The following is a 14,654-nucleotide window of genomic DNA, read 5'->3' on the forward strand; positions in this document are numbered from 1 at the left end:
TTATTAGTATCATTCTGTGGTTCTTTGGCCATCTCACCTCATACTCGTGTACTGCAGATCTACAGTTTATCCTTTTCTTCCGACTGTTAAAAAGAAACGGAAACAAGTCATTTAATTGTTTTGAGCAATATTCAAATGTACTTTTGCATTAGTTTAAAAGCAAATTATATTACTCTTTGTTGATACATTTTTATTTACATTGCATATAGTATGATGGTGATCATGATAGTGAATATTGCACATGCCACTGCGATCACTACCCAGACGAGCAAACCAACATTACTATGATCTGAAAGAGGGAGAAGATCATAATTAAATCTACAAACTAAGAATGACACTAAGACATTCTGTGGTGGGTCTAAAGCAGAAATCACAGTCAATGTTTAGAGGATTTAATGTCACAGTTTCTGAACCATCATGAACTCACACGTGACGTTTAAAGTCACAGCGTCAGAGTATTTCTCTCCATGTTCATTGCTGGACTTGCACTTGTATTCTCCACTGTCATCAGAGCTGATCTTTGAGATGCTGAAGATTCTTCCAGATCCTACAAGCGTTCCTCCTTTAATCCAGCTGATTTCTGCAGGAGGGTTTGAGTCACTGCTGCACTTCAGAGTCACTGAATATCCCTCCACTATTACAGCAGATGGACTGATGGAGATTACAGGATTCCCTGGAGGATCTACAGGAGAAATATATTATGAAATTTTATTTTTAATCTTCAGACTTCAGACCACAGACTTCATACCCGTCTCAGAATAGCTCAGAAGATAAGGACAGATTGTCCTCTTGTAATCTGCAATTGGTGAGTAGCTACTTTTGTGGCTCAAGCCCCTGATATTTGTGAAGATTCACTCGTATTATAAATGTCAAATAATAAAGATTTTAATATAAAATTCTTGCACTTAATATAAATTCTTCACCCTAGTGAAGTGGTGATGAAATATAGGTTGTTAAAAATAAAAAAAAGGTTTGTTATCTAAACATAATGCATTACACACACATCTTGATGCCTCGTCTGTTTTTCCAGTTTTCTCATCTTGACACCAGCGCTCTTTTCTATTTTGTTCACAGTTTTAAAAGCACAAACTCGTTCCTTCATTGAGCTCACTGCAGTTTTAAAGTCCTCATTATCTGTTCCATAGACATAATCAATACATAGATGCATATGTCTACGGGATTGTCAGTCTGCAGGTTTCAATAAACCGTTATTGATTCAAAGCACTGATGAGGAAATAACAAAGATGTTCAGAGAGATTGATAACATCTGCCTAATAACTAATTTACAGTGTAACATTTTAAATGTATAGCTTTATGGTTTAATGGAAAATACATAAAATGCAATAAATGCAGGGTGTTGAAGTTATTGATGCATTTAAAAATGTTCTTAGCACCCCCTCTGAGTCTGAACTGTATAATGTGATTATACACTAAATAAAATAGACACTCACACATGACATTGAGCTGAACAGCAGGAGAGATGAGAGTGTGTCCGTCTACAGCACAGCTGTATCTGCCTGAGTCCTCTCTTCTCACTGGGTTGAGGAGGAGTGTGTTACTGAGATCAGTTAATATCATCTGTGAGTTTCTGTACCAGATGAATGTGTGTCTGTCAGTCGGAGCGCAGCTGCTTTTACATCTCAGATTGACTGGATCTCCCTCTGTCACTCTCTCAGGAGACTCCACCTGAAGATCTGAACACAACACACACATTATATCTAGTGCTGCTGTCATACACTGATTATTACTCAACATAATGCAGAAGAAGAGATGAAACTCATCAGAGTCACCTGTGACAGTAAGAGTCACTCCTGGATAACCAATCCATCTTCCACCAGGTTTATCAGTGATGAATCTGAAATAGTACATGTGTGAATCCTTCAGTGTCACATGACTCAGTCTGACGGTGCAGTTCTTCTGTTCATCTCCCAGATACTGAAGCCTATGACTGTATTCAGGGTCATCAGACAGATCTGGAAACTCTTCATAATCTATTACCGGTGTTTTGGTCCAGAACACTTTCTTGATCTGTTGTCCTCTAGGGTATGTATAAGTGCATCTCATAATCACTGATGAGTCCTTTAGTGCACAGATGTGTGAAGGACTGTAAATCACACCCCAATCATTAACATCACCCCACTGGCTACAAACTCCTGAAACACACATTAAAGGGATAGTTCACACAAAAACAATTGTTTCATAATTACTGACCCCTCGTGTTCATCACATTCTTTTTTTTTTACACATTAAACACATTAAAAACATTAATATAATCATTATTGATGCACATATTTATATTGTACATTAATTATAATCAGAAGAATTTAAACATTCATCTAAAGTTATTATTCTTTTTAATTTTAGCTCTGACTGGCTTTATTTCTTTACTTTATTTGGATGATTTTTCTTTCACAGAAATGTGTTTGTGAACGGGGTTTTAACAGGGGGTCCGCACTCATGATTTGAAAGAAAGACTTTGAAAAGTGACTAAAGAACAATAAAATCTTCTCCAGCATGAGCGACTCACCGTGAATCATGAGCAGAAACACCAGAGGAAGAGGAGGAGCCATCATCAGTGACATCACTACAAGAACAACAACACAGGATCACACACACAGTGAGCATTATAAAAACAATCTTTAGCTTTAAAAACATTTCCATGAACAAGTTTTCATTGAGAATATTTCCTTTTGATTATGTGAGTGGTTTCTACAACAGTAATAGACTATAGACTGACTATATTCACTCAGTAACCAGCGTAACTCTTACCGTGTTCTGGCGAGTCTCTCAGGCGTTATACTGATCTAATTCTCATTTCTTTGACCACGGACAGACAAGTTATATTTTAACATCCTTGAGAGAATTTTTGCCTTCAGTTTATTGGCGAAAAGAATAGCGACAGGAAGTGGTGGGAGGGACAGGAAATGACCTCATCCAGAATCAGTTCACACACACATAAGCGCCAGCCCGTAATGAAGAACACACACACAGCCCAATGTGTCTCAATGTACGTCATCGATCAAAATGAATTGTTAGCTAATATTGCTTAATATAAAACCCCTAAAAGGACATGGAGATTCAAAAGTATGAGATGGGGGAGAAATTATATTTCAGTGCTCGCAAAAGTTGCATGCTGGGTAATAGAATAGAATAGAATGAGGCATTTATATAGCGCTTTCATATGTACTACTGTACACCCAAAGCGCTTTACAATCATATCAGGGAATCTCTCCTCAACCACCACCAGTGTGTAGCATCCACTTGGATGATGCGACGGCAGCCACAGTACAACGGCGCCAGTGCGCTCACCACACACCAGCTATAGGTGGAGAGGAGAGAGAGTGATAGAGCCAATTCAATGGAATGCAAAGGATTTGAGAGAAAAAGCAAAAGCATAGAAATATAATTTCCACCACCATGTGACTTTAGGGGCTCCGTAAAATGTTATTTTAGTCAAACGGATTAAACCAACATGATTGACCTTGTCTAAACACACGTACACAGAAGTTGCTCTACAAATAATCATCACTGGAGACTTTAATAGACTGAGGTGTTCATCAAAGCTTTCATTTTATCCACTGTTGCACATTTCCAGAGTTTGTTAGAAAAGCCCAAATATTAAAGCTGCTCTAAGCGATGCTGGGTGACGTCACTTCTTGTGGACGTTCAAAGTATTGTCAAACAAAACGGAGGCTAGCTCGACCCTCCCTCCTCCTCATCCCGTCCCCTCCCCCTCCCTCCTCCTCATCCCGTCCCCTCCCCCTCCCTCCCGTGCTTCCTGAAACAGTCGTGAACCATTTAGAAAAACCAAACTGGATTTACACACCTTTCCGGCAAAAACAGAGTCAACTGAATGTCGGATCGGATGCCCTTCTGCCGGCGGAGTTCTCGCCCCCTTTTGAACGCTTTTCCGATGTAAATTCAGTACTTCGCTTGTTCCTTCTCCTTTTCCCTCTTCTTTGTTATTTGTTCATCGGAACGTCGCCTCTTTGGTCGTGTGTCGGCCATATCAAAATTCTCAAGAATGTACATTTTTAACATTAGTTGTTGTCGTTGTCTAGGACATCTCTCCTCTAGCTAACTTCCTCTTCATGCTTCTCTCTCCTCCACCCCCCACACCCCCCTTCATGTGCATGCGCACTAACCCCCCCCCCCCCCCCCCCCACATCATTCTTGTCAGTTATTGGCTGGAACACTGTTTGTTATGTTTCGTGGTCCAGGCTGGGCCAGTTTGTTTGTGTTGCTGTTTGTGGAGCCTGGGCTGTCTACAGAGACCGCGTGTCTTTACAGTGTGTTCAGGGGACAGGCAGCTAGCGGATAGTGAGGAGATGTTTGCTGGATGTGACAAAAAAAAGTTTTGACCTAAAAAACCTAAATCGCTTAGAGCACCTTTAATATTAACCCAGCTATCACATTTAGTAGGTTACTCTGAGTTTAGGTCTTCAATGACCCAGAAATGACCACACACAAGCATGAATTTGGTAAAACTGATATGGGCTTTTTATTTGCTTACAGAAAACACACAAAGTCAAAAGTTCAAATGATTTTAAGAAACAATTTACCAAACCAGTGACATCACAAAATGTTTTTAGTCCCACTAAACACGTGTTGTTGGTTCTTGGCTCTTTCCTTTGTATTCTGCTCTTGTAATGAGAAAAAGACACTGCTGAAAAACGTGCAACCAAATTTTTTTTATAGAAGTTTAAGTTTATGAAAAATATTTATGAACATTATAATCAATATTTTATATAAAATATATATAATGCGTTCCTGACGTCTATTTACCTGATTTAATGAACAATAAATAACTGAGTGAATTAGCAATGCTAAATTGACAGCCATACTCTCAGAATATTGTTTCATTGTTTTGGCCTTTGTCTTCATGATGGTCTCGTTCACTCATTTGACACGGCTGTAGATCACAGACGCCTCTTCCACAGTCGGCACATTTGATCGCCTAAAGAACATCAAATAAAACAACAATCATGCTATGGATCAGATTGCATGATGATAAAAGTCATTAAACAATTCAGATGTTTCTGAAACATCAGTGGGACACAAAGTTATTAACAACAAAGTTCCAGAATTAAAGAACTATAAATGCTCCTTTCATCAACATGAGGGTGAGTAGACGGCAAATGTTTTATTTCTGCGTGAACTGTCTCTTTAAGCTCGTTCTTCTCACCTCAGGACAGAATCAGGCTGACCAATCCTGATATTGTCGTAGTGGCTTTCGTTCTCCTCTGCTCTCTTCGTCTGTTTGTTTCTGTGATGTTGGACAGTTGCGTACTGGATCTCCTCAGTCTCTCTGCATTCAGGAGCATTTGCGTCTCCTCTGGGTTTGCTGGAAGTTACACTGGCGTACTGAGCGTCATCACAATCGGCTGATTCAGAAACATGAACGTCTCTCCCTGTTACGGTAGAGTACAGATTGTCCTGAAACAGAAGAAAATTAAAGGGGTGGTTGATTATGATTTGACTTTTCTAACTGTAGTTAGTGTGTAATGTTGCTGTTTGAGCATAAACAACATCTGCAAAGTTACGACGCTCAAAGTTCAGAGCAAAGGGAGAGATTTACTTTAACAGAAATGGCTTTTTAAGAACTACAACAAACGGCTGGTAGAGACTACACCACATTCCTCTCAGGTTAGTGACATCACCAACCCTAAAATGTACATAAACCCCGCCCCCTGAACACGATTTATGGATTATCATGACAGAGTATGCTAATCAATGACTAGAAGATAATGTTGCACAGGTGGTTAAGTCTCTCAGATTTAGCCCCATAATAAAAGAAACACAATACACAACAGTGTTTTAATTAATTTTATGTTGATTTCATCCATTTTATAATTCATTTATATAAAAAGAAGAAAACTTATTTCTTTCTTATTATGCCTTTAGTTCTTTATGTATGAATAAAAGTGTGTTACTGGCCCTTTAAAGGGGACATATCATGCCAAATGCACTTTTTTAGCCCTTAAATGCATTATGTTGTATATTTGGAGTGTTTAGAAGTACAGAAAATATGAAATTATTCTCTTCAGGTGCTTCGTTGATATCTTTATATTCTGTTTTGGTCATATTTTTCAACCTGTTCCGATTTTTCTGTTATCTATGACGTTTTTTGAACTATTACGTCACAGTATTTGCAGTGGAACTGCCAAATAAGGACATTGACTTCCGGCCCAACACTTCGAGCAATCCGCCATGTTTATTTCTCGCTGCAATTTTGTAGTCCAAGCTAAAGGATGCTGAAGTTATGAGAGGGTAAGTTAAAATGTTCGGTTGTTGGATGTAGTAACCCACACGCTTCATTACACCGTCTAATGTAGATAAACTGCCGCGCTTGTGACAAGGGCGCATGTTTAACTGAAAGAACGAGCAGAGAGAGAGACCCGGTCGCGCGCGCGCTCACTCTCTTCAGAGCCAGGCGAAAGTGTAAACAAGACTTCACCGTCTCCAAACTAGACGCTGTCTTGCTCTCTCTCCCTCGCACAACATATTAATCAAAATAAATCGACATGGTGGTAAAAGGTCGGAAGACCAAAGTTTCATGTGTAAATACAGTACACACCAGTGCGATACATCCATATAAAGACGTTGTTCTACAGGTTCGTCGTCTTCATTTTCATCTCGTTCCAGCTCCGACTGGCTCGAACATGTAAGGCTGGCTGGACAAGTCTTCCGTTGTTGACATTTTGTTAATAACGTGTAAATAAAAAGTTTCTGTTCCGCTAGATAATCGTATCTCTGCTATCAAACTACAAAAATGGCCGAACGGGGTGGAGTTGAACTGAGTGTCACCTCTGCAACCTTGGAGAGCGGGCGGGGTATGAAGTGTCTCAATTGTATTTAAAGAGACCGCACCAAAACGAGTTGCTCTCAGACGCACATCAGAAAAGGGGTAGAAAAGGGGCCTGTGGAGCTATAATAATGAGGAATTCAGACCCAAGCATTGCAGTTCCGCTTTATATAGACTACAAATGTATGATTTATATGTAAAAAGGAACAATTTAAAAGCATGATATGTCTCCTTTAAGCCTGCTCTTTCCAGAACGTGCTCTCCTGCAGAGGGAGAGTTGAATCCTCCATTTTGTGACGAGGTGCCAGAGCAGAGCTGCGGCTGATAAATGTGCTTAAAGATCGAACTTTGAGACTAAATATTTATAAAATCATAATTTAACTCGGATTTGGTGAGTGTTCAACGTTTTTGTATGTTTTTTAGTGAAGGTTTAGACGAACGCTAATCCGATAACGATCAGTAAACAAGTGTCTACGCAATTGTGTGATAATCTCTTGAATTCATGTTTTCTAAGTAGAATGCTGAGTTTGTATTTATGATTTTAATATGGGTTTTGTCCTAATCTGTATTTGTGTGAATGTTATAGTTGGGTTTAATACGAGTCATGTTGATAATTGTTTTGTGAGAGTTGTGGTGTTGTAGGATGTAAAAGAATGAAAACAAAAAGCTAACTCCGAACGTCTGTATTTAATGTAGCAAACATCAGTCAATAGGGCATTATCTTCAACCACCTTACTTCTTCATCTCTCACTCACACACTCAGTTCCTCTATTAGGATTTCACTGCCCTCTAGCGAACATACTCACTATCACAATGATTCACAGAACACAACAAGAGTGTTATTTACATTTACATTTATCTGACGCTTTTATCCAAAGCGACTTACAATTGTTATATATGTCAGAGGTCGCACGCCTCTGGAGCAACTAGGGGTTAAGTGTCTTGCTCAGGGACACATTGGTGTCTCACAGTGGATTCGAACCCGGGTCTCTCACACCAAAGGCATGTGTCTTATCCATTGCGCCACCACCACCTATATGTTATATGTGTGATTTTTTTATTTTTTTATTGCTGTAGTGAGAGTCTTAATTGTTATTTCTCTTTGAAATATGCAAACTGAACATGGAAATATCTGTTATCGTTTGGCCTAAATTACAGGTCAGTTTATTTTTTTTGTTCCTGTGGAAATGTTCTGGAGATTCAATTGATGGCGAGCCCCACGGATCTGGACACTATATGACTGAGTAATATCGTGAACTCTACTGTTTTCTTCTACTCGAGGTGGGATCTCAGCTCACATATTTTTTCCCCCTTTTATTGACTGAAACCGAGCAACTTGTTTCCCTGGATTGGGAAAAAAAATTCCCAATCCCAATAAGGAATTTTTTCCTTTATCTTTATATCTGATTGTTCCTCTTGGGATGTTTACAGATTTTCCCTTATTTACCATTTCAAATAGTAAATAACCAGCTGGTGAAAAAAACTCTAATTTTATCTGCACAAGTCTTTACATTAATCACAGGCTCTATAGTCGAACCTAACTGGTCCAAATAGAAAAATCATAGTTGCACTTGCTGTTGGAAAGATTTCAAATAATATTCATAGCTATTAGGCTATAAGAGCAAAGAGGTGCTACAATAACTAAAGCTACATAAATTCATCAGCTAACCATTCAGAAATATCCTGTTGCTTCTACATGTTGTCACTTCTTCTTGAATCTCTCCATCATTGTCTGACTCTGGTTTGAACATAAAAAGCTAAAAAAAAAAAACATTTTCAGTGCATGTCTGTGTGAGGTAAAATGACACCAGCTCTTGAAGCTCCGCCCCCTGTGCCGGGAGCAGCAGCTCATTTGCATTTAAAGGGACACACAAAAACGGTGCGTTTTTGCTCACCCTCAAACTGACAATTTTAACATGCTATATAAAAATATCTGTGGGGTATTTTGAGCTAAACCTTCACACACACACACACACACACACACACACTCTGGGGACATCAGAGACTTATTTTACATCTTGTGAAAAGGGCATTATACCACCCCATTAAATATTATTTTGTCTGTCTAAATAGACTATTCAAATGTTGTGTCCGGAATATTTACCTGTTTGTCAGTGAGGTCTTCAGCTTTAGCAACTCTTCGTTTTCTCCTGATTTAACAGACATTAAACTTGTAAGCTGCATTTTAAAGATTAATTACTAATCACATCACATGAGGCATTTCCACCTGCACTAGTCTGCATTCACTCACTGTAATTGAGAATGATTTTAATCAAACTTACATTATAAACAGAATGATGATGATGATGACGATGAAGAGTCCTAAACACGCCACAGTGATCCCCAACCCGATGAGCCAGCCATGACCATGATGAGCTGAAAGATGAAGAATTTGAGTTCAGATTAACTCTCAAAGCTGCATAACTGTCTTGAACTCTTTATAAAATAAAACCTTCATCTGTGACAGTTACAGCGTCCGATCTCTGAGATGTTGATTGTGAGCCTGACAGCAGAAGCGTCCACTCTGTATTAGGGATGGGAATCTCTAGGCATCTCACGATTCGATTTGGTCGCGATTCTGAGGACTGCGATGATATCTTTTTTTTTTATACAGATTTTCTTTTTTCTCACTGTGTGACTACTTGGTACTTTTAAAACAAAGTATTTGTAATGATCCATAATGAATTTACTTCCAATATATTTTACTAATTAAACAAATGGAAGTGATTTGGCAATAAACGTTGCGATAGAGTTTGTAATTCGCTATGCCTTTTCCGAGTTGGGTGAAAGCTTCTAAGATTGTCCTGGTTTTAACATCAGCACTGTTTGATCTGACATGTGTGGGTTATAATAGAATTCTGCGCCGAATTTGAATGCTTCCAATTAGATCTCGCTGCGATATTATTAATTCTGCTGTGAATTCGAACACTTTCTCACTGGATCTCCCAGCGCTGTGTAATAACAGTGTCGCGTGATTGCGATCGGCCCACGAACCTGTTCTGAGCTCGCGCTGCGCTAAACGGTCCGCGCGCCACAGCTCAAACGAATAGCGCAGTTTCGTTTCACTTTCGTTTTGTTTGCCGTTTGATGTTTCTCGTATGTAACAGAAGTTGCAGCTCTTATCAATTGCACAAAGTGGTGGTCACACCAGTGCGACTTCTTGTCGCCATTTGGTCGCAGTCTGGATCTCTACTTGCATAAAGTGTGGCTCTTGTCCTGGTCCTTTTACCTTCAACTTCATAAAGCCAAAGTTACGCTATTTTAACGCAGAGGGTGCCGGTCGGATTCCTCGCTCCACCATCACGCGTTTCTGTTATGCGCACACCACAGACTGTCCGGGCGCCTTTGCGTTCTGTCAACATTACTTTATCAATTAACTTTTAGAAATTCGATTTGACAATTGTGATTCGATTCAGAATCGTCCTCGTCCGCATCGCGATGCATCTAAGAATTGACATGTTTTATTATGAACTCACACGTGACGTTTAAAGTCACAGCATCAGAGTATTTCTCTCCATGTTCATTGCTGGCCTTGCACTTGTATTCTCCACTGTCATCAGAGCTGATCTTTGAGATGCTGAAGATTCTTCCAGATCCTACAAGCGTTCCTCCTTTAATCCAGCTGATTTCTGCAGGAGGGTTTGAGTCACTGCTGCAGTTCAGAGTCACTGAATCTCCCTCCACTATTACACCAGATGGACTGATGGAGATCTCAGCATTCCCTGGAGGATCTACAGGAGAAACATATAGCATCACCCGTCACTCGCCCCACCAAACACTTCTATTTCTGTTCTTACATACAGTTGATACGGGCAGAATTTAGCATAAACAACATGAATCCATGGATCCTTGTGTCAACAGGTCATGTCACTTATTAAGAAATATCCAAAACTAAATAAACAGTACTTTTGTGTGTGTGTGTGTGTGTGTGTGTGTGTGTGTGTGGTAGTCAGTAAATCAGTGCTGGATAGATTACTTACAACCTATAGTCAGTTACTGATTACAAATTACAAATCAAAAATTGAAGTCAGTAAGATAATTGTTAGGTGTGGCTGTAGAAAGCGCTAGTGATGTTCGGTTCATGAACGAATCGTTCTTTTGAGCCAGTAGGTAGTAACAGGTCGAGCTGGTTCATTAATCAAACTGAATCGAACTTTAGTTCCGGGTTAATGACACAAAACACACAAGCCAAAGTAGCATGTCCCACTCAAAAAGACCCGAATGAGCCGGTTCAAACCAGCTGTCGAAGTTTGCAGATGATTTTATGTCAAGCAAAATCAAAAGACTGGTTTATTCTTTCTATATACTTTAGACATGTAGAAGATAACCGTGGCGTTTCTGCATATCTGTAATGTGTGCTGTAAGTGCGAAACTTTTAGGAATCTTATCCAAGATGTAGGCTACTCAATATGGGTCAGTCGTATCCGACATAAAGGATCCACGAATGAAACTGACCACAAACACCATTAACTTCAGTGAATGAAAGGCAATAATCTGCAATATGCATTCACACAAATGAGTTTATTTGAATGTTTTATTGAAATATTATGGCACTGGCGGCGTAGTGCCATCACTGCTTGATGACGTATGGAACAGATTCATAGTTTTTTTTTAAACGAACTGTCTGAATGAACCGAATGAACACATCTACATTAAAACATAGACAATACCAGAAAAAGAACTGAATGAACTGAAGGCTTAAATACACAAGGGAGGAAAATCAACCGAACAGAGAACAGGTGCTTAACTAGTTAACAACTATGGAAATGTCTCTGGTTACTCACATAACCGTAGTTCCCTGAGAGAAGGGAACGAGACATTACGTATGGGGAAATCCTTTTTCCTCGAAATGCTGAAGCCTGATTTGAATAACTCTTTTGCTTGCAAATAGCCAATGGTGCCCATGCCCTCACCTGATTGGCTGGCAGCCTCCAACATAGGTGACGTCAGGCGCCAAAAAACCTCAGAATCTTTCGACTGAACGAGAGCTATTGAGGCTGAAAAGCTTTTCACACGGCAGTTTTCCCCTTTTCCCCTTCAACTTCATAAAGCCAAAGTTACGCTATATTAACGCAGAGGGTGCCGGTCGGATTCCTCGCTCCACCATCACGCGTTTCTGTTATGCGCACACCACAGACTGTCCAGGCGCCTTTGCGTTCTGTCAACATTACGTTATCAATTAACTTTTAGAAAATCGATTTTTGACAATTGTGATTCGATTCAGAATCGTCCTCGTCCGCATCGCGAAGCACACTCTGTAGTGCAATGAAACTCTGTAGTGCACTGAAACTCTGTAGTGCACCGAAACTCTGTAGTGCACCGAAACTCTGTAGTGCACTGAAACTCTGTAGTGCACTGAAACTCTGTAGTGCACCGAAACTCTGTAGTGCACTGAAACTCTGTAGTGCACTGAAACTCTGTAGTGCACTGAAACTCTGTAGTGCACCGAAACTCTGTAGTGCACCGAAACTCTGTAGTGCACCGAAACTCTGTAGTGCACTGAAACTCTGTAGTGCACTGAAACTCTGTAGTGCACTGAAACTCTGTAGTGCACTGAAACTCTGTAGTGCACCGAAACTCTGTAGTGCACTGAAACTCTGTAGTGCACTGAAACTCTGTAGTGCACCGAAACTCTGTAGTGCACCGAAACTCTGTAGTGCACTGAAACTCTGTAACTCTGTAGTGCACTGAAACTCTGTAGTGCACTGAAACTCTGTAGTGCACTGAAACTCTGTAGTGCACCGAAACTCTGTAGTGCACCGAAACTCTGTAGTGCACCGAAACTCTGTAACTCTGTAGTGCACTGAAACTCTGTAGTGCACTGAAACTCTGTAGTGCACTGAAACTCTGTAGTGCACTGAAACTCTGTAGTGCACCGAAACTCTGTAGTGCACCGAAACTCTGTAACTCTGTAGTGCACTGAAACTCTGTAGTGCACCGAAACTCTGTAGTGCACCGAAACTCTGTAACTCTGTAGTGCACCGAAACTCTGTAACTCTGTAGTGCACTGAAACTCTGTAGTGCACTGAAACTCTGTAGTGCACCGAAACTCTGTAGTGCACCGAAACTCTGTAACTCTGTAGTGCACTGAAACTCTGTAGTGCACTGAAACTCTGTAGTGCACCGAAACTCTGTAGTGCACCGAAACTCTGTAACTCTGTAGTGCACTGAAACTCTGTAGTGCACCGAAACTCTGTAACTCTGTAGTGCACTGAAACTCTGTAGTGCACTGAAACTCTGTAGTGCACCGAAACTCTGTAGTGCACTGAAACTCTGTAGTGCACTGAAACCCTCATTATCTGTTCCATAGACATAATCAATACATAGATGCATATGTCTACGGGATTGTCAGTCTGCAGGTTTCAATAAACCGTTATTGATTCAAAGCACTGATGAGGAAATAACAAAGATGTTCAGAGAGATTGACAACATCTGCCTAATAACTAATTTACAATGTAACATTTTAAATGTATAGCTTTATGGTTTAATGGAAAATACATAAAATGCAGTAAATGCAGGGTGTTGAAGTTACTGATGCATTTAAAAATGTTCTTAGCACCCCCTCTGAGTCTGAACTGTATAATTTTATTATACACTAAATAAAATAGACACTCACACATGACATTGAGCTGAACAGCAGGAGAGATGAGAGTGTGTCCGTCTACAGCACAGCTGTATCTGCCTGAGTCCTCTCTTCTCACTGGGTTGAGGAGGAGTGTGTTTCTGAGGTCAGTTAATATCATCTGTGAGTTTTTGTACCAGATGAATGTGTTTCTGTCAGTCGGAGCGCAGCTGCTTTTACATCTCAGATTGACTGGATCTCCCTCTGTCACTCTCTCAGGAGACTCCACCTGAAGATCTGAACACAACACACACATTATATCTAGTGCTGCTGTCATACACTGATTATTACTCAACATAATGCAGAAGAAGAGATGAAACTCATCAGAGTCACCTGTGACAGTAAGAGTCACTCCTGGATAACCAATCCATCTTCCACCAGGTTTATCAGTGATGAATCTGAAATAGTACATGTGTGAATCCTTCAGTGTCACATGACTCAGTCTGACGGTGCAGTTCTTCTGTTCATCTCCCAGATACTGAAGCCTATGACTGTATTCAGGGTCATCAGACAGATCTGGAAACTCTTCATAATCTATTACCGGTGTTTTGGTCCAGAACACTTTCTTGATCTGATGTCCTCTAGGGTATGTATAAGTGCATCTCATAATCACTGATGAGTCCTTTAGTGCACAGATGTGTGAAGGACTGTAAATCACACCCCAATCATTAACATCACCCCACTGGCTACAAACTCCTGAAACACACATTAAAGGGATAGTTCACACAAAAACAATTGTTTCATAATTACTGACCCCTCGTGTTCATCACATTCTTTTTTTTTTACACATTAAACACATTAAAAACATTAATATAATCATTATTGATGCACATATTTATATTGTACATTAATTATAATCAGAAGAATTTAAACATTCATCTAAAGTTATTATTCTTTTTAATTTTAGCTCTGACTGGCTTTATTTTTTACTTTATTTGGATGATTTTTCTTTCACAGAAATGTGTTTGTGAACGGGGTTTTAACAGGGGGTCCGCACTCATGATTTGAAAGAAAGACTTTGAAAAGTGACTAAAGAACAATAAAATCTTCTCCAGCATGAGCGACTCACCGTGAATCATGAGCAGAAACACCAGAGGAAGAGGAGGAGCCATCATCAGTGACATCACTACAAGAACAACAACACAGGATCACACACACACACACACACACACACACACACACACACACATGGTGAGCATTATAAAAACAATCTTTAGCTTTAAAAAC

At 39.9% G+C, this 14,654-nt stretch overlaps 2 protein-coding genes across 2 annotated transcripts in view; both read right to left on the reverse strand.

Moving 5' to 3' along the window:
* The window catches only part of LOC311285487 (cell adhesion molecule CEACAM5-like), a gene marked incomplete at its 5' end in the record, with an annotated part of 114,891 nt that overhangs the window by 2,631 nt on the left and 97,606 nt on the right, over positions 1–14,654 (reverse strand). Inside the window, 3 exons of the mRNA XM_084401135.1 lie at positions 38–83; positions 199–682; positions 10,282–10,536. Coding sequence (XP_084257261.1) covers positions 399–682; positions 10,282–10,536 — 539 coding nt within the window. The 3' untranslated portion in view covers positions 38–83; positions 199–398. The remainder of the gene's footprint in view (positions 1–37; positions 84–198; positions 683–10,281; positions 10,537–14,654) is intronic.
* LOC311284845 (uncharacterized protein) lies at positions 4,487–9,925 on the reverse strand. Its single transcript, XM_084400068.1, has 4 exons — positions 9,088–9,925; positions 8,910–8,955; positions 5,186–5,436; positions 4,487–4,957 (listed from the first exon to the last, which is right to left on the reverse strand). Coding segments are annotated over exons 1-4 (357 nt in total). The 5' UTR covers positions 9,090–9,925; the 3' UTR covers positions 4,487–4,899.

Source organism: Rutilus rutilus (assembly GCF_951802725.1).
Source record: "Rutilus rutilus genome assembly, chromosome: 25".
Classification (NCBI taxonomy): domain Eukaryota; kingdom Metazoa; phylum Chordata; class Actinopteri; order Cypriniformes; family Leuciscidae; genus Rutilus; species Rutilus rutilus.